General features: G+C 40.6%; 1 protein-coding gene across 3 annotated transcripts in view; it reads left to right on the top strand.

Annotated features, from left to right (window-relative positions):
• The window catches only part of LOC108697775 (synaptotagmin-C), a 144,784-nt gene that overhangs the window by 68,627 nt on the left and 52,848 nt on the right, over positions 1 to 23,309 (top strand). For all 3 annotated transcript variants that reach the window (XM_041571588.1, XM_018228142.2, XM_041571587.1), the window contains exon 5: positions 6,417 to 6,792. In XM_041571588.1, coding sequence (XP_041427522.1) covers positions 6,417 to 6,792 — 376 coding nt within the window. The remainder of the gene's footprint in view (positions 1 to 6,416; positions 6,793 to 23,309) is intronic.

The following is a 23,309-nucleotide window of genomic DNA, read 5'->3' as shown; positions in this document are numbered from 1 at the left end:
TATGGGATTTTTTTCCCAACCTCGAATCAACTAGAATTCGAATTTTAGGCGATTTATTGCCACTGTGTTCATTTTGCTAAATGTTTTTGGTAATTAAATAAAAATAGCATTTTTTTTCAAAATTATGAGATTTGTGCTTTTGGAAGAGCTATAATAGAAGCTTGACTATCAATATATTTAATGTTTCTCTGGTCTAAATTCTACAGGAACAGCCCCTAAGTTTGTTTATAGCCTCTACAGTGAGATTCCATAAAACTATGGTAGCATGGGTAGTCCCCTGTACTAAGCACAATTCAGCAGAAACAACCTAGGCTAGGGGGCCCCATCAAAGTGGTTTGAATTGGGCCCCGCAGACCTGCCAGCCCTGGCTGTATAGTCTTGGAACTACTCTGTGACATATAATATACTTATGTATTATTTGAGAAGTCCAATGAAGTCATGTGTTCAGCATATATAATATATACAAGACCAGGTTCCCCGTCATCCTCTCCTTCTCTTATTTTGTTTCTCCAATTAATTAATGGTTAGTCTGCTGCCAGAGTGCACACCTATGGGAAAGATTGGGGGGGGGGAGAATTTGTGGATTGCAGTTGGGGGATAAATATTTTTTCAGATGAAAGCTACCTTGCTGTTTGTAGCTGTACTGAGAAATGACAAATGGCTTGAAATTACCTTTAAACTAAATCATTTACAAAAAATGTCTAATTGCTGGACAAAAATCTGGACATGCTAAAACTATTACAAAATCTAATTTGCCTTTAGCAAAAGCTTGGTTACTGGCTACTACAGACTCCAGTCTTTTTTATGCTAGCAGAGTAATGCAATCTCACAGCTAAAGTGTGTCGTGATCTTGTAGCCAATAGACCTGAATGTAAGATTGTAAGGCAAGGCTACATTAATAGATGGTAGGGCGTTTGCACAACCGCAACCAATAATCACTCAACAAAAATGCCACTACCGGAATCCATGAGCATTTGAGCACTCCGTTGATGTATACCTCCATAAAACAGTTTGTTTATTATAATCTATTTAGGAAAATAGGTCATTTTATACTACGGTTTAATCTTTTAACATCTATTCCATACACACATTGTTGTGCAGTCAAGGTCAATCAGTTTGACTTTATCGATCGAAAGTGGTCGTTTTGGTTTTTATTTCAATGTAAAAGCATATCCGTAGTTCATTCATTCCAACCTTGTACGTTTGTTGAGGCAGTAACCAATCATTAAATATCTAATAGATCTTTAAACCCCTGGGTGCCAAAGAACCCCCCAATGTATGAACTTTTGAACAATTAATTGTCCTATGTCCTTTCTGCAGTTGAAGATATGGCTAGAAAATATCCCCAAAGACTTCAACCTGAACTAATGTGATTTTAATCAAGAATTTGTGGATTGTTGTGCTAGGGAGAAACAGATGGCTTCAACAAATAGGGAGAATTGACCCTGAAGGCCCAGTTTGAAGGTCATTTAGGGTGAGGTTTGGGGTGAATATATATTTGCATGGCTGAAATCTGCCACGAGCTAAGGGGGATCATAATCAAATCAATAAAGACACTGAAAATATACTAAGACTATCATTCATAGTAACTGCTGCTCATATGCATAGATATATACACACACACACATATATACACTAATATTACCAATTCAGAACATATTTGGCAGATATTAATATGCATCAGGGATTTCCAACTGGAGGCTCAAATATTTTTATGGCCCCCCATACTCCAGTCGGGGGGGAAAACAATATTTTTTTCAGACAAATATACACCTCACAATCACTTTGCCACCAACACTGGGAAGGAGGTTCTGTTGAGGGACTGCCATGTTGGAAGAAGTTAATTACTTCACAAGAACCAGAAAAACTGTTTGTAAGTAGTGTGGTAAAAACTCTTTATCCATTGTGCTGCCAGCTTTAGGCAATGGATCAAGAGTTTTCCACATATTTCAGCTGCAGGGTTCTATATAGTACCTAAAAAACAGTCAACCATTGCATTCCAGAGGATACAGAGTATATGTGCTGTTTGTATGTGAATTTGCTTTCTTAAAAAGAAATTTTATGATTCTAGGGGTGTCCTTGGGTGTCTAGGGTGTCCTTGCATTCTTTTGGCATAAGACTGCCTTCTCCAGTTATTTTTATGACCAGGAACTAATTATTTGTACCAGCTTTAGTTCGTAATTTTAGAGGGAATAAAATATCTCTTGAACATAAGCCGATCTATAATTCATCAGACTGAAAGAACAAAATAATCCATAATTTAGAAGCTATCAGGAGAGAGTGGACATAAAGAATGGCATAACCCAGGGAGACATCTTCAAGATCCATTTCCAGGCATTAATCTTTAACCCTACCATGTGTGTGTATTTGTGCACAGTACACCCAAATATGCACTGAGCTCATGCCCTGTATCACAATGCACCCATTGCTCTGAGTAATCTAACTATCTATCTATTATATATTACTAAACTGTAAGAGCAATGTACTATAAGTATGCACAGCTGTCCTAAACTAGTGCAACCAGTGAGATGTTCAGCTAACCTCTTGCTGACTGGTTGATATCAGTTTCTAGACCAGTGGCAAATGTTGCTCTTAAAGACATTAATAAAATTTGCCATCATGACATCACCCAAGGAGACAATTCTACAACATCCCTGTGTATCACGTACCTAGGTTTGTTGCTTCCAGTTAGATGCTCTCAGCCACACCTTCAGATTCCACAATACAAAACACTGGAAACGAAGACAGGGGAGGAATTTGTAAATAGACAGAAGTGCCGGTAGTAGTAGATAATGGAGCCGAGGAACCAGGCCTGGACTGGCAATCTGTGGGTTCTGGCAAATGCCAGAGGGGCTGCTGTACGGCTCCATAGAAAGTTACCATGTAATGGGCTTGTAGTAGGCTGTTTGGGCTGCAGCCTCTGTGTACTTGGAATGACAGGGCCTATTTTGACTCCCAGTCCAGGCCTGCGAGGAACCAAACGGAGGTCATGGTTAGGCCGAGGTTGGTTCAGGCAGCAAAGGATCGCAAACGGGAAACAGGCCAGGGTTGACTCAGGCAACAGAGTCAGAAGTCAATAACAAGCCAAAGTCAAACCAGAGAATCAATCAGGACAAACAGGAACAAGGCTTAGAATCAACAGGAGGAAAGATCACTTAGCAACTTGTCAAAAGTCACTGGCGTCTTTAAATAGACAAGGAAAATGCACTGATTTGACACAGGCGACGAATTAGACGCATGTCGTTTTACTGTAAAAAATAATTATGTCCCCTTGCAAGTATTCCCTCTGAATTCTTCTGTACTTTTTACCTGTCTAGTTACATGTCTCTGCAATCTCTCCATCTCATTAACATCCATCTCAAGTACTGGAGCCCAAAACTGCACTGCAGAAGACAAGAGCTTACTAGGGACCTAAAATTATATTGTATTAAATACAATTATATTGCCATTGCTTTAGTTAATTCCCTTTATTTACTTTAGTAGCCACTGAGTGATTCTGCCTAAAGTTGCACAGCTTGTTATCCATAAAAATCCCTAAAGCTTTCCAGTTAAGGAGGCCCCCAAAACAGCACCATTTACTGTATAACTAGCCTTTATTTCTACCACAGTGTATAACCTTGCATTTGTCAACATTGAACATTCATTTGCCAATCTGCTTCCCAGTTTTCCAATTTTGTCCAATCCGTGACAGCATCCTGCATGGAACGTATCATTTTGCACAATTCAGTATCATCAGCAAATAGACATTATTTGAAATTGGATCTATTAAAAGCCTTCCAGAACTGTATCACTGTTTCCTAGCCAGCTATAAGAAAATAGGAAATTATATAATGGGAACACCAAATTATAGTATAACAGTAATACCAAGCAAGATGAAAAGGCACCCTACAACACCCATGCACAATATACGCTACTGTGTAAAGTTATATTTAATTCTGTTGATCTCATGGGAACGTCAGTGCTCATAGTTAATATAGGTAAGAGATCTGTTATCCAGAAACCCATTATCAAGAATGCTCCAAATTATGGAAAGGCTGTCTTCCATAGACTCCATTTTTCTCTGTAATAATAAAACAGTAGCTTGTACTTGATCCAATCCTTATTGGAAGCTAAATCAGCCTATTGGGTTTTATTTAATTTTTACATGATTTTCTAGTAGAGTTAACGCTTGAAGATACAAATTACGGAAAGATCCGTTGTCTGGAAAACCCCAGGTCCCAAGCTTTTTAGAGGAAGCTCCCCATGGCTCTGATCGTTGGGTTCCTGGGCCAACAGGTGGGTCACACTGGAGACCTGTGTACGGTCTGATGCATCTACAGTCTGAGACTGAGATTGAAAGAGCTCTGCTTGGTTATAAAACATATCTCTAATTGGAGCAAAAAAGTAAACACTTAGAATTCCCATAACTGTTGCTGTTATGTTAATACCAAACTAACATTTTCATTAATTTATTCAAGAATAGTGATGGGCGAATTTATTCTCCAGGCGCTAATTCGCGGCGAATTTGCGCGTTTCGCCGCCAGCGAATAAATTCGCAAAACGTCCGCGAAAATTCGCGTCAAAAATTCGCCGGCATCAAAAAAATTTTTCCGAAAAAACGGCGTCGAAAAAACGGGCGCTGGCGTCAAAAAACGGGCGCCGGCACCGTTTCGCGAATGTTTCGCGAATTTCGCGAATTTTTCAGCGAAGCGGAATGGCGCAAATTCGCCCATCACTATTCAAGAACGTTTAACTGGCACTTTATCTTATACATTTCCTAGACATAAGAATGGGAAGGTACTGTCAATACCTTTGCAGTGTAAATTGAAGAACCCAGTGCCTACCTTGCAGATTGCTGTTTGATGCTCTTTTGAGTACTGTTTCTTGTTGTCTGCCATGGTGTGTCTGTAATCAATAGTTTATCAGCCAAAAGAAAGACTTCCTGTGATCTCAGCATTGATTTGCTGCCCATCCGATTTGCATCTGCAGCTGCTGCCGTTCTGCTATAGTAACTTCTCATCTGCAAGAGACAACAGCCCCTCCAGGTAGCAGGCTAAGAAAGCAGGGAGCCACAAAAGTGAAATAAATGATCAGAGCTGGTTTTCATTGTACAAGAAGCATATTTCTCTTTAATCTTCACTCTGTCCCCTGGGACTAACCTTTCCTGTCATCTGTCAGCACTTTTCATTGCTGAGGTGTCTTCTGATTCTTTTTAAAGCCATTTAAATTTTGAAAACTTTTGCGTTTAAGTTCCTTTTCTTTTTTTGCCCCAAATCTGCTCTAACTGCTCTGTCAACTCTTAACATATATCATATATTATAGCCCACCTCAGTGTATCATTTATTATTTTAGATGGAAATGGTTAATATATCTGCAATATATATTTCTATTAAACAAATACTGACAGTTTGATAAATCACCTGTGTCTCATACCCAGAAGCTGATTTTATGGGGATGCTGCTTTTATGTTTGAACTTATTGACAGTACAGGCACATGAATGTCTAGGCCCAACTCACCAATGAGTGCGGGACGCCAGTTACCTGCATTCCACTATGACAGCAGGCAGCAACGTAGCTATTCATAGATCCTTAGTGAGGTGGGGCAGTAATAAAAGGCAGCTGTACAACTGAAAAATAGTCATTTTTTGGAAAATAAAGTTTCATGCCCAGGAAATTGAGTGTGGGGGGGTGACACTAAATTAATAATTTTAGTAGGGTATTGTATGAAGACCATGATGTGCCTCAAACAATCAAGGCACAGGCTAAGAGTTTGAAGGAATCAACTACTTTTGACCCTTGATACAAGGTCAAGAGCAATAAGGGGCACAATAATGAAAATCTGACCCTCTATCCTGGCCTTAATTACTGCCTGCTGGTTCTTCCTAACATGCATCTGAATGATGTTCAAGTTAGAGGAAAAAGTAGGAGGCAGGAGAAAGAATGTTTTTGTTCTCCCCTCCCCTTTTATGCATACAGTGCTGCCCAATGCAGGCTAATTTTGGACAGTGGAGAAATCATGGCAGATTGCACCCATTTTTGGACTTTGTGCCTTATCCTGCACTGTTAAGTTTTGTTTTTATTGACTTTTAATATTAAACATTATTGAGAAATTGAGGCACTGGAACCATTGGAACCCAACATTTGTTCCACTGTTGAGCAACCTTTATGGGTCATTCCAATTCAAATGTATAACATATACGTATAATATGTAAATGGTTCTTCAATAGAAAAAGTTAGCAGAACCATGGCACAACACAACACAGCTCAGCATGACACAGCATTCATTATAATAATAAATAAGTATGATAATGATTTGTTTAACGTTGTGGGACATGGTAAAACCCTGACAGCCAAAAATATAGATATTTTCTGCTCCATCTGTAGTTAAACTGTTTTCTGAATTACACTGTTTCACTTGGTTCTGTTTTCTTTTGCAGATATTTCTGTCAGTTTGCTGTCGGTCATTGTCACCTTCTGCGGGATTGTTTTATTAGGAGTCTCACTCTTTGTTTCCTGGAAGTTGTGTTGGATTCCATGGAGGGACAAAGGATCATCACAGACCCAACGGAAAGATCATGGACATCATGGTCATCTCCACCATTCTCACTATGGGGACATGTTAGCAGACCGTGTGGAGCTTGGACCTGAGATGCCTGAACGGTCCTATTTAGATATGGACTCCTATCCAGAAACCAACATTAAGATAAGTCAGACATCTCCTGACATCCCTGTGGATAGTCAACCAGCCAAGGAATCTCAGATCCCATGTGCTCAGTCTCACCAGCAAGTGGCAAATATAGCCCCAGCAAACAGGTAAAGTTCATTTCACTGTTTGCTCTAAAGAGTTGTAGAATTTACAGAAAGAAGTTGGAAAACCACTAAAAAGGAGTATAAAGGTATTGGAATGAGGTGGAATAGACGAAAATGTGTTAGTCTATATTGGCTAAAAATGTGGGTGATATCTTTAGTGATATATGAATATGCATCCTAATAGATAAGTGCACTGTATGGAAATCATTATTGTGGCCACAATACAAATCCATTCTAATATTGCAATTTTGGGTGATAAATAACCAAATTGAAGTATTTTGTACTTTGGTAAATGGCTCCTGTGTTGTTTCTAAGTATGAAGGATGTGACACACGCTAAGATTTTGGGGAGATTAGTCGCCCATCGACAAATTGCCTCTTCTCCCTTAAATGCCTTCCTGCCGGCTAGAATATAAATTGCCGGCGGGATGGGACATGGATTGCTTTGTTTTCTGAAGACGCCCAAAGTTTCCTCGTGAGGCAACGTCAGAAAACGAAGCGTTCTGAGTGCCATCCCGTCTGCAATTTACATTCTAGCCGGCATGGGGGCATTTAGGAGAGATTAGTGGCCGAAAGAAGAGTCGATTTGTCACTGGGTGAGTAATCTCCCTGCAATCTTAGCGTTTGTCACCACCCTTAGATGAGTGCAGATGTATAGGAACATTACAAATTCCAGGGTAGGGCAGACATGCCAAATGCCTGGACAAAGCTTCAAGATATATTATATTTGGCAGTTATTATATGTTTTCAATCTGCACATCAAGGATGTCCAACTGGAGGGCCTCCACCAGTTGTAAAAGTTTACCTCCAGGCTTCTAGAAGGAGTTTCTTGATACATACAGTATTTATGTAAATGTATATATTTGTATGTGTTTAGAACCATGACCAATAATATTAATATGATATTGATTTAAGAGATATTAAAAACTGCCATATTTTTGTTTTTCCTGTGGTTCACGGGTGATCTTGGCCCATTCTTGCAAGGAGGTTTTCTTTAGGTTGTCAAGATGAAGCTTGTGGGCTCCAGCTTTCAGTAAAATTCACTGATTGTCATCTTGATTAAGATCATTGCTGTCACTGGGCCTTTGTAGGATATTAATCTTTTTGCTTTTGATTCAGGCCAAAGATACTTTTAATTACCGTTTGGAATTATTGCCCTGCTGAAAGAGGTACTGTTGGCCAAGCTTCTGTTTTTTTTAGAACATGTTTTCTTGGAGATTTCCCTGTTACAACAGCCATTCTTCCTTCTGCTTTAATAAGATGCCCATTTTTTGGTTATGAAAAACAGTCCCATAGTATGATGCCACTGTACCACCACCATACTTGTACAGTAGGTATGCACCAGAGAAATAGGAGGTGCAGTGAAACAGTTTTATGGAAGGTTTAGATACCATTAACCAATCTGATAACCAGGCCAGGGCATAATGGAGTATAGCCAGATTGTTTAGGATTGTGATAAAAAAACTGGAAAACTGACATCTCTTCATGTACAGACAAAACGGGCTTCAGTTGTGCATCTAGTGCATTCAGTGCACACCAAACATAATTCCTTTCATTAAGAAATTGGGCATGGCTGCATGTAGGAATTTGCATTAGTTCTGATTCAGAATACATGTACGTTTGCTATAGACTATTTTTATGCACTGTATGTACAGAAGTGCCCACCAATATTAAAGAGTGTGTATGTCTCTGTAGCTTACAGCATTAAAGTGATACTGACACTAAAAAATTATTATTCAAAATATTAATGTATATCACAAGTTACAAGTTATAGCTCATGTTGATAGTTTTTCAAGGATAGTGCTGCTTTTGTAAGTAATTGTTACTTGAAGTTCTTAAACCTGACAATCTGACTGTCTCTGCTCAACCTATCAGTTAGAGTTTCTAATGCTAACGGGCTACTGAAGCTAAAATATGGCAGCCCCCTCATAGAGGAACACGGGGGGGGGAGTCAAGATGGGTAATGTAAAAGCATTGGGCAAATACTTTCATGGCAAAATTATAAATAGCATGCAAAGACAATGTCATAATAGATGTAATAAAAGGTGTAATTTATGGTGTCAGAATCTCTTTAAACTGAACCAATGGCTAGGAAGTTATAGCTGTAACTTTCTTTTAGGCAGCCCTCATATTAATAGGATCTAAACAGAACGATACACCTGACTACTTTTTATCACTACATTTAGTAAGAAGGTACATTACTGTAGGACAATTATAAATACTTTTTCTGTAGTTTTTATTACCTAGTTAAATGCAAGCAGTTGTCTTCTGTTCCCCACTCCACAGATCTTAGTGAGACCACAGAAATGTAATATGGCTTAAGTTGTCCATATACCATGCAATAAGGGCAATCATTGAACCCTCAATCTACTAACCCACTGCTTATACATACAGTGAAAAGGACTTTACAGATAACACTGGTCTGTAAGCTTTAGAAATGATAACATTTATAGGAGAACCACACAAGGGAACTTCCCTTCGACCAAACTCACTATGGCTCACTATGACTCTGACACATAGCATTCTTTGTTATTGGGTTATTGGCTACAACTTTTGTTATCTTCTTCTATAGCCCTCCTTTTGTATTATTATCATCCCACTGTAGAAAGGTCAAGGTAAGGCAACTTTCAGATACTGTGTTCTTGCTGACTATGACCATGTCTGTCTAAAAACATTACAGTGATGGGCTTCTGGTAGGGGATTGATGAAAATGCTACATCAGTTGTTGTGTCTGGCCATGTGTATTTATTTGCTCTGCTGCTGAAGCCTACTCTCCTAATTAATACTAAATAGAACCTTTGTTAAGGTACACTGCTTACCTAATGCCGTAGCTGAGCTTTTTCTTTCTTCCAATTTAAACTTTCCCACACACACACATCAAATAAATATAAACCAGATCTGTTCCTATACTTGCGGGAGATTATTAAAAGTCTCACTTAATTTGAAGTTTTTTTTGGCTTCCAGTACAGATGTAATTCTGAGCCTGGATAATTACCTGTCTATTGCTCCATTTGTATCCCCTTTTTATTCATGGCATCCATCTTTTTAAAAGAGTTTCTTTCATTGCTCAAAGAAGTTTTATAAATGATTTAGGCATTGCATTGAATGTTATCTAGTGCATCATTATGCCCATAATAATGTGAGATCTTTAGAGGCAACAATTAATATAAGCTGGTAACTGACTGAATGGCATTACCCACGATTCTATTCTAGTATTGTTGCTGTTTGTACTGTGACCTGCCTGGCTTGTATAAAGCTTAATTGGCTTGGCTGTGATTATATCTGCATACTTCCTGGATTAACATCAAAATATTCTGTAATTACAAGAAGATAAAACTGCAGAGGGAGCGAACTGGTTTTAAGTCATTTAGCTGAGATGACTAACACCATGGGGCAGATTCACTAAAGGGCGAATAGTCGCCAGCGACCGATTCGCGACTTTTCGCTAGTGTTACTTCGGCAGTGTGAGCATTTCATAGCGAAGATGTGCTAGCGCTCGTTTGTGCCTAGAAAACATTTGCTAGTGATCTTGCACTTAGGTCAATTTGCATACAGCGGGTAATTTAAAGTTGTATGAAGGTCTTTATTATCAATGTTGGTGCAAATCCTTGAAGTTACCACTTTTTATAACAAATGCCCAGGGAACCTTAATAAAGACAAGAGAATTTATATAATGCCCTACACATGAGCCCACTGTAAAATGAATGTTCCATATGTTACGTAATGTCTGGAGAAAACCAGTTACCCAAAAAAAGTTTGTTAGGACTTTTGCAGGCAATCCCTCTTAAAAAAGGAAAAGTCGCCAGCGTTTTTTGAACTTTAATGCATTATTGGCTCACAGGATATGATGTAAGTGACAGAAGATTGAGGAAGATCCAGCTGCTTTTTAGCACTTCGCCTTGTCTGAGGTGGTGAAGTCAAATCTGGCACAAGAGGTAACATTCAGTAAAATCCGCACTTTACTGAATTTGCAAAGTAACAACCATTTGCCAGACCGAAAAGTCGCCTGGGGATAGAAGGCGAATGAACACTATCGACGGTCTCTTTCACTAGCGAATTGACGCCTGCGCCTGTTAGTGAATTGCCGATGTCCCTGCCGATGTGATTTCTGGCAAAATGTCGCTAGCATTAACAACTTCGCCCTTTAGTTAAGTCCTACCTTGTTACTACCTACAAAATAAATAATAAGATATGCTGTGCCACATTATGTGATGATCCACTTCCATGCCCAGAAAAATATTATATAGCCACACATCTTCATAGTATTTGGCTTTGGAAACAGGATATACTGTACTTTGTCAAACTATGGAAAGAAGTAAAGCAATACGAATTACAAAATAATCTCAGGAATATTATGCATTTACGTATATCCAACCTACCTCAATAGGTTAAAAAACACCTTACGATAGGAGCCACACTGGTGATTTGGGGTCAACTACAAAAGAAATACAAAATATCTCAATTCCCTTCTCCAGAATTGGAGTTACTGTGTAACCCAGGATTCCCTCCTAGTTTTGAAAAGGGTCAATTGGATAGATGGGTATTAAAGGATAAACCCACCAAACTATACCTATTTTTTCGAAATGGAAAGGTACAGGAACACAAAATACAGGAACCGTGAGGCTTTTGCCCTAACATAGGCTGGTAACTAATTACCTGAAATCAGTAGTGAGTGGAAAAGGTGACAAGACCCCTTAGAAAATGGGAACTCTTATTACAACAACCCAACATAAAGGTGGCCATACACGGGCCGATAAAAGCTGCCGACAGACCGAGTCGGCAGCTTATTGGCCCGTGTATGGGGGCCCCCGACGGGCTTCCCCGATAGTCGGCCAGATCTCGATTGGATGGGACTAAAAATCCCATTGGATCGCGGCCGCATCTGTTCGTTGATGCGGTCCCGCGATCCGACCGCTCGTTCGCGTTCGTTAGGATCCGATCGTTGGGTCCTAGGGCCCACGATCGGATCAGCCCGATATTGCCCACCTCAAGGTGGGCATATCGGAGAGAGATCAGTTTGTTTGGCGACATCGCCAAATGAGTGGATCTCTCTGTGTATGGCCACCTTAACAAACCCAGTCGCACAATTCTATAAAAGATGAACTGCAGGGTAGCAAGATTAGGGTTGTAAATACTTCAAAAGGGAAAAAAAAACTTACAAGGCGAAACCTGGAGAAAAAAAAAAGATGATGACCCATAATGGCTCAAAATCAACCAGAAATCAAAAATCCAATTTTAAATTGTTAATGCATAGGACTTTACACAAGGTATACAAGAGAGTATCAGAAGTTTGTTTTAGGTGCAATAATGCAGAAGGATCTTACAGTCATATTTGGCACAGGTATGGGACCTATGAAAAAAGATTGAGGCCCATCATATACTCAGATTGGATAGATACGTGTTTAGCCTAGACAAAGACAACCAAAAAGTCATAAACAATACAAGCTGATCATAAATATATTACAGGCAGCGAGAGCAATAATACTGAAATAAATTCGCCCATCACTAGTGTGTAACATCTCTCTGGAGAAGTTTATCGATGGCATTTAACCAATGCAGACAGGGTTTAATGACTGAAGAATGCAGAGATGTAAACGAGCCCTATATCATGAGGGTGGTAATAAACCACTTCAGGCATTTCTGAGACCGTGTTTCAAATCCAGGACTCATGACCCTCACTTATTCTCATAACGTGGGTTTGGGTAACATCTCTGTTCATGATAAAGACTCAAGGTGAGTGCAGCAGGATTTTGCCCATGGAAAGCTTTTGCTATTCTGCCTGTCATGCTGTTATGCACAAGGCACTTCATAATATACTAACTATATCTCAATTGGGGAGTCATATGCTGATCACAAACCTAGTCCTCTTCCCTTTTAGACAAGATTAATAAGGGTGTTACTTGCCGTAAGTCATAACTGCATATTAATGTCATGCTCCGTATAATCTGATGCACAGTTGACTAAAATAATAATGTCAATTTTCTAACATGGTAATGACAATGCTCAGAGTATGATCTGATAAATGAGTTATAGAAACAGCTGTTTGATTCTCATATGGAGAGAAAAGGCTTGTTATGACTAATCCTAAACCAGGGAATGAGCTTCTAGATTTGACACTGATTCAAACTGGTAACGTGCTGAGCAATTCTGATGAAACTGAAGGAATATGCAAACAACAACCTAGAGAGTATCAGAGTTTGAATAGTTTCCAGTTAAAGTGATACTGACACTAAAAAACTACTTTTTAAAATATGAATGTACATTAAGAGGGTTATTTACTAAACTCTGAATGCAAAAATCACGAAAAATTTGTGATTTTTTTTTATAAAATTGGGACTTTTAAAAAAGCATGAATTTTTCGGAATCTATTAAGCCCTGAGGATGGAAAAGTCTGAATCAGAAAATCCGGCATATCAGACCTGTCGAGGTTGCATATAAGTCAATGGAAGAAGTCCCAATGATTTTTTGATGTGCGCTGGGTTTCGTGCAATACCCCAAAGTTTTCGGAGTTTTCAGGCGAAAAATCTGAAAAAATCAGGAAAATCCGATGAAAAATCCAGAAAAATCCGATGAAAAATCCGATGAAAAATCCGAAGAAATATCCGATGAAAAACTTGAAAATCAGATTTTTATCCCGCAAAGCAAATTTTCGGGAAAATGTAATAATAAATAAGCGTAAAAAACCCGAGTGCATTTGATCAGAGTTTGTAACAGAAAATATTGAGATGAATTCGGACTTTGATAAATAACCCCCTAAAAGTTACTTATAGGTCATGTTGATGTTTTTTGCTGAGAGGTTTGTTTTTGTAAGCAATCGTTAGTTGAAGTTCCATCTCAGTCTGTCAGTTAAAGTTTCTCATGCTAACGGATAACAAATATGGCAGCCCCCTCATACAGGAACATGGGGCATCAGACAGCATTGTGCAAATACTTTATGGCAAAGTTATAAGTTGCTTTCAAATGCAATATTATGATAGATGTAAAAAAGTTTAATCTCTCGTGTCAGTATCTCTTTAAGAACGTTGGCAAATCAGTGAAGTCAATGACCTCATTGGCCTTTGTATCCAATAGTGATCTATTTGCCGACTTCACAGTTATTGGTTAAATTGGTCTTTTTAGTTGGTCCTGAGAGATTGTTCTCCTCTGTGTCTAGAATTGGTTGCATGGTCATAGTATTTATTCCGGAACTCTTTATCAGCCCTCTCTATTACACCATGTTTCATGATGAGTTGACCTTAATGCATTGGTCATTAAGAGAATTGCAGAAAATATTTTACAAAGTTCAGGGCAGGTATTCAGAGCTAAAAATATCTGAAATAGTCAGCAAGTGCTTCCGTGCTCCAGTCTCCTGGGCTTTTATACTAATCATATCCTATACAGTGAATGTACATGGAGTTGTAATGCTTGTGCAAATTTACAGAACTACCCCAGCTAAAAGCAATTGGAAATCTATACACAAAAGCACTCAGCCACAAAATAGTGTGATTAACTTGGATATTCCTATTTAGCAAAATGTTTCCTCCTTGAAATATTCATGGGATATTGCACCGGTGCCCTATACAAACCCTGGAATCCACCTACAGAATATAGGACTATTGCTGTATTGCTGTATTTCTCTAAGCTTTTTTTTTGTGAGGGGTGAGATAACTAATGTTTTTCATGAGATAACTGAGAGTTACTAGAACCAAGAAGGCACATCAAAGCCGACAATATGGGGGCACCATTACTATTATTATAAAGTGGTTGTCAAGGCTAGAAATCTTGACTTTCCCTTGGACTATTGTCTTCTTGTTTGATAGTACTGCAAGAATAGTCCATAGATTTGACAACCACCATGTATTTGAGACAATGCCCAGGATTATCAAGATGATTACTAATAACCTGTCTATTGACAAATATTGCCGAAGACCCTTATGCATGTTTATTACACCCAATGAGGATTCCTGTTGTTTTTTATGTCAACTTTCAAATAAATCTAGGTGGTAGTCTCCAGTGTCACAGTAGACATTACTAGGGATGCACTGAATCCAGGATTCAGTTTGGGATTCGGCCAGGATTCGGCCTTTTTCAGCAGGATTCGTATTCGGCTGAATCCTTGTGCTTGGCCGAACTGAATCCTTATTTGCATATGTAAATTAGGGGCGGGTAGGGAAATCATGTGACTTTTTGTCATAAAAGAAGAATTTTTTCCACTTTTTCCTTTCCTAACCCTAATTTGCATATGCAAATTAGGATTCGGTTTGTTATTCGGCCGAATATTTCGCCAAGGTTTCGGAAATTCGGCTGAATCCCAAATAGTGGATTTGGTGCATCCCTAGACATTACCAATCAGTCTGACTTGTATCTAGGGTTAGATATTATTTGCCTTGCTTAATGCTGAAGGACAGGGTCATATTTAGGGTTGTGTTTCAGTGTTCTAAGGTGCAATCTCTATACATGTGTGATGGTCATGCTATGGCTCTATGGATGTTGTTAAATATCAGCTCGTGACATTCACATACATCTAGAGAGCTTTTGAACGCCCTTTTCTGTGTACTCTGGTTTCCTTGTTTATCTGGTCGAACAATAGGATGTTACCAAGAATGAGCAGCCTTAATAGGCAAAACTCCATAATGTGCAAGAAGGGGTATATATTGGCAATACTGGTTCTACTCATTCTGTTATGTGTCCTTTCTGGCTTGTATAGATCTTTTTCATTTTTTTTAATTAGCAAATCAATTATGTTTAATTTCCAGTTGAGCTTTGTCTGCTTTGTCTAATTCCAATACACATTGCTGGTGACTGCTTGATTATCTTCGTACTCTGCCCACTTGTGTAATTACCAACACTTGCTTCCCCGGAGTCCTTGGGAAAATGTCAATCGCTAGAATGGAAAGAAGCAATTAAAGGCACAGTAGGACTTACATACATGGTGCCTACGTTTCAATAATTTGAAGCAGAGACGGAAGAATTGGCACTGCTAAGGGCACCATCTACTTGTAGTAGAAATCTTTACCAGTACTTTAGAAGTGCTATTTTTATCTAACTCTTAGAAGAGATCGGGAGGAGTCTAGCAGCAGAATTTCTGAATAATTAGTGATGAAACGAAAAATTTCAGATTCCACATGAACTTCTGGGTTTTTTACGAAACTGCATAAAAAATTTGTTGCTGTGGCTCGTTTTGCTTTGCACAAAAAAAGACACACGACAAGTCATTTTATCCTTTCCCTCTCCTTCCACATCAACCAAAGGGATCTGAGCTATCCCACTGTCAATAGAAGGACATACACATAAATATATGATTTATTCATTTAAATGTGGGATACAAAGCACCCAGATATTATCATTTGGAGCTAGATTTAGTATTAGTTGTGCCTGTGTTGGTAAGATAGTAATATATAAACTATAGGTCAGGCCCGGACTGGCAATCTGAGGGGCTGCTATAAGGTCAAATAGAAAGTCAGAAATTGGAGACAGGGGACCTTTTTTCTTTTGCAAAAGCAGTTGTAAATTGAAAATTGTTGAGTGACAAAATATTTGTGCCAAGAAAGTTTAGCTCATCACTATATTATGATTGATTGGAGGGCAGAGAGGTTGAAATCTGGAAGACTGGATAATAGTAGGTTACAATAGTCTAAGCAGGATCGCATAAGTGCATGGATTGGTGTTTTGGTGTTTTAAAGTTGTGACATATGAGGTTGTATCTTGTATGATTTGAGAAGGATAGGGTCTGGTTAAAGGGGTTGTTAACCTCTGAGCTAACTTTTAGTATGACGCAGATATTGATAATATGAGACAATTTGCAGTTGGTTTTCATTTTTTATTATTTTTGTTTTTGAAATATTTAGCTTTTTATTCTACAGCTCTCCAGTCTGCAATTCCAGCAATTTGGTTGATAGATAGATAGATGATAGATAGAGAGATAGATATATAGAGAGATAGATATATAGATTAGATAGATATATAGATTGATAGATAGATAGATAGATAGATAGATAGATAGATAGATAGATAGATAGATAGATGATAGATGATAGATGATAGATGATAGATAGATAGATAGATAGATAGATAGATAGATAGATAGATAGATAGATAGATAGATAGATAGATAGATAGATTAGGGTTGCCAGCTGTTTGGTTTTTGACCCGAACAGTTTGGTTTTTCTAAGGCCTGTTCGGGTCTCAACTTTCTGTTCGGTTTCGTATATAGATACGAAAGATAGATACGATAGATACATAGATAGATAGATAGATAGAGCCATTCAATGAACAGAAAGTATGTATATTTTTAGTACCCCTTTAATTTTTTTTGGCTGAAAGCATCTGCACTTTGTTTTATTTAAGCCATATGAAATCTGGTAGGTCATTCTGACAGCAGCTCTGCCTGCATTAATTAAATGATATTAGATTGTGATAAGAATACTCTACGGTTGTCTCCATGTCTAAGGTATAAGGCCTGTGTAGGGAATCGGTGCAAAAGCATTGCCCTTATTCCTGTAATGGCAGAAGCACAGAGCCTGTGCCTGTGTGCTGTAGGCTGTTACCCAGCAACCAGCTAGTCAGTGATTTCAGTGCAACAGGAAGTGACACAACAGCGGAGTGGCAGGCAGGAAAAGGAAGTCACGAATACTGGCAAAAGAAGAAAGCCTGGCATAGAGAACTGCATGGTGGACAGAGAAGGAAGCCAGAGAGCTACCGGTGGGCCCAGAGAGCTGAGAGGCTGCACCAAAAGTATTCATTTGGATCCGGCTGGCACAGGGAAGCCACATGACATGGGCAGGGACAAATACCTGCCTTTTTCCCCCCAAACTGGCGTAGGAATAACCAACTCGCTCACCATACATTTTATTTGTTGGAGTCTTTTGTCCACAGCTTTATTGCACAACAGATTATTTAACAATAGATAACACATATATCAATAACAATTATATTAACAACATTATAAACATACAATATGAACAGTGATATACCATTAACTTTTTAATCCTCTGCAAGGCCCCTGGCAATGGACCCAATTAGGTGCATGCAATCGTTAAGCCATCAGCCGCTTGTGCCTTCTAACATGATGGGTACGCAGTACTGCATGGACTGCATGCTACCCCCAATACAACATACCCTCCCAGAGACCACCGCTCTTAGAGAGGAACACCACCAACCAAGTTCCATTAACCAACTTGGTACTTGGTAAAAACTCCACTTAATTAACTCTCCCCATTGCCAGGGACCCGCCGCCCGGCTGTGACAACGGGCTATTCCCTCTCATCACCTCTTGGTTAGTCAGCCCAATACTCACCATTCCACATCAACTTATCCTGTGCCCCACTAACCCAGGCCACAATTGTGACAACTAGCACAAAGGGTAATACAAGGGAGGGAGGGTGGGGCTCCTTTTCTTCTTCCAAAATGGATGCCCTCCTTAGCAGTTAGTGCTACACATCCCTTTACAACTCCACCCCCCAACTACGGTCACTAAACCCATTGCTAATCCCCTGCCAGGCAGCTTTGTCCCGCCCCTGTCATGCACCCTTTGCCAGCATGCACTGTCCTGGGTTTCACTTAATGTGCCTGGAAAGACAGAGAGTGTGAAAGAAATCCAGACTGGAGGAACAAACAGTGGGAGATTCCTATCTGAGCATCCAAGGGGGCTGCCAATCGCACTGTATGTCTGAATGTGGTGGACTTGCCTGAAGAGAGCTCTAAAGTATCCTGGTTAAAGGGACAGTACCCAAAAGAGGCGCTGAAGAATAAAGAGACTGTGTATTAAAGCACTTTGCTTTTATTAGTTAGGCAGACAGTTTGGCGTTAGTAAGGCCCTATTGCCACCAGTTAGGAGTGCTGCATGTACTAGTTGGCCAGTTATTTTATATAATATATTTAGTTTAACCAATACTGTGTGTGTTATTACTGTGTTCCTAGTGGGGCCAACCGTTGGTGCATTCCTGGATCCCACTAGGTGGAGGCACTGCGCTAGTAAGTACCAGGTACCCAGTCTCTCCCAATACCACTGCTCAGGTTTGTCCGGTGTCATCAGGTAAGCGCCACACATTGAGTGTAACACCTACAAAGGGGTGTCGAAAGGGTTACACCTGTTTGAGGACAATTTTTACAGTTCCTTAGAATTCATATGACACTGCCATGATAAATGAAATCATTATTGTGTAGTGAAAAATTAAAATTATTTAAAGGAAAACAAAGGCCCTTGGCTGGATTTGTCACCCTACACCTTCCTGAACTGCACATGTGCACTACCCCAAACACCCTCCTTTTGCACTACCTGTTCCCAAAAACAGTAGCAGGATAGTCTTTATGAAAAGCATTGGTTATCTTTTGTGGAAGGGATTTTTGCTGTTCAGCAGACAATTCAGGGCCTATTTAAAACCCATTCTTCACATCACTGCAGGATAGAGGAAACTACTCTACTGCAGGTCTTAGAAGTTCACAAAAAATGAATAAGCATTTTTATTAAAAAAATATTATTGAGATGTTGCATGCTTTGGTAGAATTGGTAGAAGAGCCTATATGTATACAGTAGAGAGTTAGGGCACCTGTTGCCAAAAAATATTATCGCTAACCAAAGGTTAATAGAGGTTCAGGGGTCAGAGTTTTTTTAAAAAAATTGCGTGTCTTCATCGGTAGGAAACACACACATATGTGCATAACACGCATCTAATGTCAGGTGCATGCACATAATGAGCAAGTTGCAGCATTTTCTCATTATACGCATGAATCTGCTCCAACATGCCCACTCAAATCGGGAGCTCCCTCCTGTTGCAGGTGACCAAGCGCTGGCTGGGGGAAATTACTGTTACCCCCAACTGGAGCACAACTGAGGCGGCTCCTCAAAATTCCGCGCCCCCTCCCTCGCCGGCTTACCTATCGGGAGGATCAGAGCCAGGCAGGCGCCCTAGGCAAGCCGGCCGGATGTAGCGCCAGCTTAGTGCGCATATGCGCAAATTGACGCTTGCTTGCACGAATTGCCGTGTGCATGCGCGAATTTGAGCTTGCGTCGAATTGGAGTTTGTGTGCATGCGCAGAAGCACAAGATAGGGAGAAACAACACAGAAAGTCAGGCAGAGAGGGAACCGGATTTGGGGTAGGTGACAGAGGAGGAACGTGCCTGGCGCCCCCCCCAGCTTTGCGCGTGCCTACTCTGCCTACCTCTAGTTCCAGCCCTGGGGAGGCATCCGAGGCAGGAACACTAATTCGGAAAGCGCAACTGCGCTCTCTCGCACTAGTAAAGCCGAATTTCTGGTTTCAAAACCGGAAATTTAGCTCTTAAAAGTACCAGGAGCAGCTTTTTGCCGCCCCTGGAAAAGTATCTGGTGCTGCCACCTGAGGCGAGCGCCTCAACTCACCTCATTGGTTGAGCTCCCCTGCACGGGCTCTATTAGCCCACACCTTTGGTTAGGGATAATAATTTTTGGTAATAGGTGCCCTTAAATGCCTTATTCTGTTTTATTCTGCATCGCAGCAAAATGTCAGCATTTTAGGTACATGTGAGGGAATATAATAAAAGTCGGTAACGGAAAAAATATTCGCAATGCGAAAAGTTATGCCTCTTTGCAAAAAATTGTCCTTTGTGCGAATGTAATAAAGTTATTGCGAACCCAGAAACTGTTTAGCGACCACTTCCGACAGTGGAAGACCATATGTGAATTTTATAGTTTGCGCCAGTGCGCAGTAAAAGTAATGACACCTTCAAGCACTTCTTAAAAGTGGGCAATGTGCAATTAAAATTCAGAATGTAATAAGAGTTTAGAGAAGAGTATTATTACACTGCCAAATGTAAATTTTAATGTAAATTGTATTGCTCTTTACGACTTTTATTACATTCCCCCTATAGTGTTCCCTTCTAGTTGGGGATCTGCTATCCATATGTAACGCTTTTCTGGCCTAATCTGCCAATTAGAAGTTAAGGGTGACCAGCTAGGTAGTGAGCATGGGTTACATTGCGAATCCTCACCCAGGGCAGAGCCTTCGCCAAATGGAAGCTTCCCCTTTAAACTGTAGTTGAACTACAACTCACAGGCATATAAGTACAAATAGAATAATGGACGCCAGGAGGTTCTTAGATAGTGAAAACAAGTGAAATGGTTTATTGAACCCAAAAGGATATGCAAAGGCAATTGACCACAGGTTTACTCACGCAGGAGTTGTAGTAGGATTTAGCACATCACAGAGGAGAAAGGATAGCATTGATGATGATGCAGCATGTACAGATGTCACTCCTCAAGTCAAACAGTAGGAAGAATATCTCACTCCCAAAGACCAGCGACCAAAGTGAAACAGGATCGATCAAGTAGGGGTCAGGCAGTGCTCTGCTAAACTGAACTCCCTATCACTGAGTTCCTTACACTAAAGGCACCTTAAAAGCCTTTGGGAGGCTACTCCCTGCTATTCTCCTCGTTGGAGCACAGAACTGCTCATGCTACCTTAATCTAGCTATCTCTCTCTCCTAGAGAGACTATTACAGATCTGCCCTAATGATAGCTAATCCTCATTCACGGGATTGCCTGGTTCCCGACTTCAGCACCAAAGGTACAGGTCCCTTTGGGGTAAATGGCTTTACTGGGGCCTTGGTGATCCCAGGCTCAATGGGAAACACCAGCAGCACAGACACCAGGAGCCAAAGAGGAAGAGGCCACTCCCTACACAGCACTATATAGGCAGTGTGGCAGGGGAGTGTCATTACACTCTTTGTCCAATAGGTGTGGATGTTACACTTTACCAGTTAGAAGGGCTAGGCCCAATAACAAAGGAAAAGAGAACTTAAGCAAAGGTAGGGGATTAACTCTATAGGAGCCTAATAGATCCTATAGGTCCCTACATACACCCGGGGGAAAAATCCATTTCGTCCCGACAATGGTGAAATGATATAGACACAATAGTAACAAAGTGAATATACAAGTGCAAACCAACAATACCATTGAACATCACTCTTCTGGTATCCCCTCCTGAGGAATACCTGGTAACAATGGGTACTGTGGAGAAAAGAACAGTAAAGAGCAAAAGTGCAATACTGTGTTGAGTAAGTTTCAGTGCAAATAACATCAGTTGCATAACTTTATTACATTCATGAGAACCCATAAGGACACTCAGGCACTTAACTTACGACACTTGAACCATCCATAGAGTATCAGGAGGTCCAGGCCCAGGCTTGGCTGAAAAGAAAAATTAGCATACATTTCTTTTCACACATGAACACTCATTTCAGTGCAGTTGAGTTACATGACCCCACCATAACCAAAAGCTTTATTCCATATCACACCCCCCCCTACCCAAGTGTACAAAGTTACTGAGAGCCACTTGGGGAGTAGTAAGGCAAGAATAAAGGTGCTACTCAGCGAGTAGTTAGAGGTAGAAGAGTTTTGGTGGGGGCTCAGCAGTCCTTTCTCATGAACCCAACTATTTACAAGTGGTCCTGGACAATGTCCATAAGTCCAGCAACTGAAAATGGTGAACAAAAAAATGAAGAAGGCCCAAACAGGGCATCAATCTAGACGACTTCTTTGAAGAAGGCCCCAATAAACGGGCATCAATCCAGATGAAAGAAACAAAGACAACCCCTCAAGGAAGTCTCAACAAACTGGAGCCCAGAGAGAGCTGTGCAAACATAGAGGGGTCATACACCCGGAGGAATTACAGTCACACCTCCTCTAAGGAAGGCTTTTCGATCCCTCTCCCAAGGCATGATCTGGCCCGTGTGTCCTCATATGAAAGGTAGTAGTTGGGGTGCGGCTTGTCAACGCGGCCCCCATTGGATATAAGCTCACTAAGCCCAAAGTGCTTCTCTTCCTGGAACTTTCCGCAGCTTTTTACATAGTGCTTCAGGATGGTACGGCCGTACCACCACTCGTGAACCACGTTGCTAAGGAAGTTCAGGTCACGCTCCCTCTTGGTAGCGTCACTGTGGAAGAGGCCTCCAGAACCAATACCCTCCTTCCTGAGGAGCTCCCCGTAGATCCATTCATCAAGGTGCTTTTCCATCTCGTCATACACCCATTTCGGGGGCATACGGCATGTAATAGCCCCACTGGTCATACACCTTTATATTGATGATCCTCTGGATCCTTGAAACGGTGCGCTGCTTCTTAGGGTCAGCACGCCCAGGGGAGACCCAAAGGAATTGTCTACTTCAGGGCTCTTAGGAGGCAGTGGCTCAAACAGAAAAACCTTGTATCATTCGATGAAGATGGAGTTGGCAGAGGTCCAAAATCCATTTCAGCCCAGTCTGGCTCTGGAGATGCTATAGAGAGAAAGCTACTCTCCGCAGAGGAACTGGGTTGGGAGACATTAGCATTCCCTTTAGTGGAAGCTGTGCTCCTTGGAAGCGTAGAGGAAGCGCGGCCGCGGCCCCTACCACGTGTGGCAGGTGTTGCATCTTTAGCGGGAGGATCCAGGGAAATGCCCCCATAGCAACAGAGGCTTGTTCTTCACCCACAGCCGTGGGACTTGAACAGCGTGGCATCGGTGATGGACAGGCAGGGGGTGCAGGCTCATTGCCAGTCACAGCTGCGACATCAGGCACCCTGGGGACAA

This window comes from Xenopus laevis, chromosome 7S (assembly GCF_017654675.1).
Source record: "Xenopus laevis strain J_2021 chromosome 7S, Xenopus_laevis_v10.1, whole genome shotgun sequence".
In the NCBI taxonomy this organism is placed as follows: Eukaryota; Metazoa; Chordata; class Amphibia; order Anura; family Pipidae; genus Xenopus; species Xenopus laevis.
Note: the sequence above shows the minus strand (reverse complement) of the source record. Positions and strands in the feature narration are given on the sequence as shown.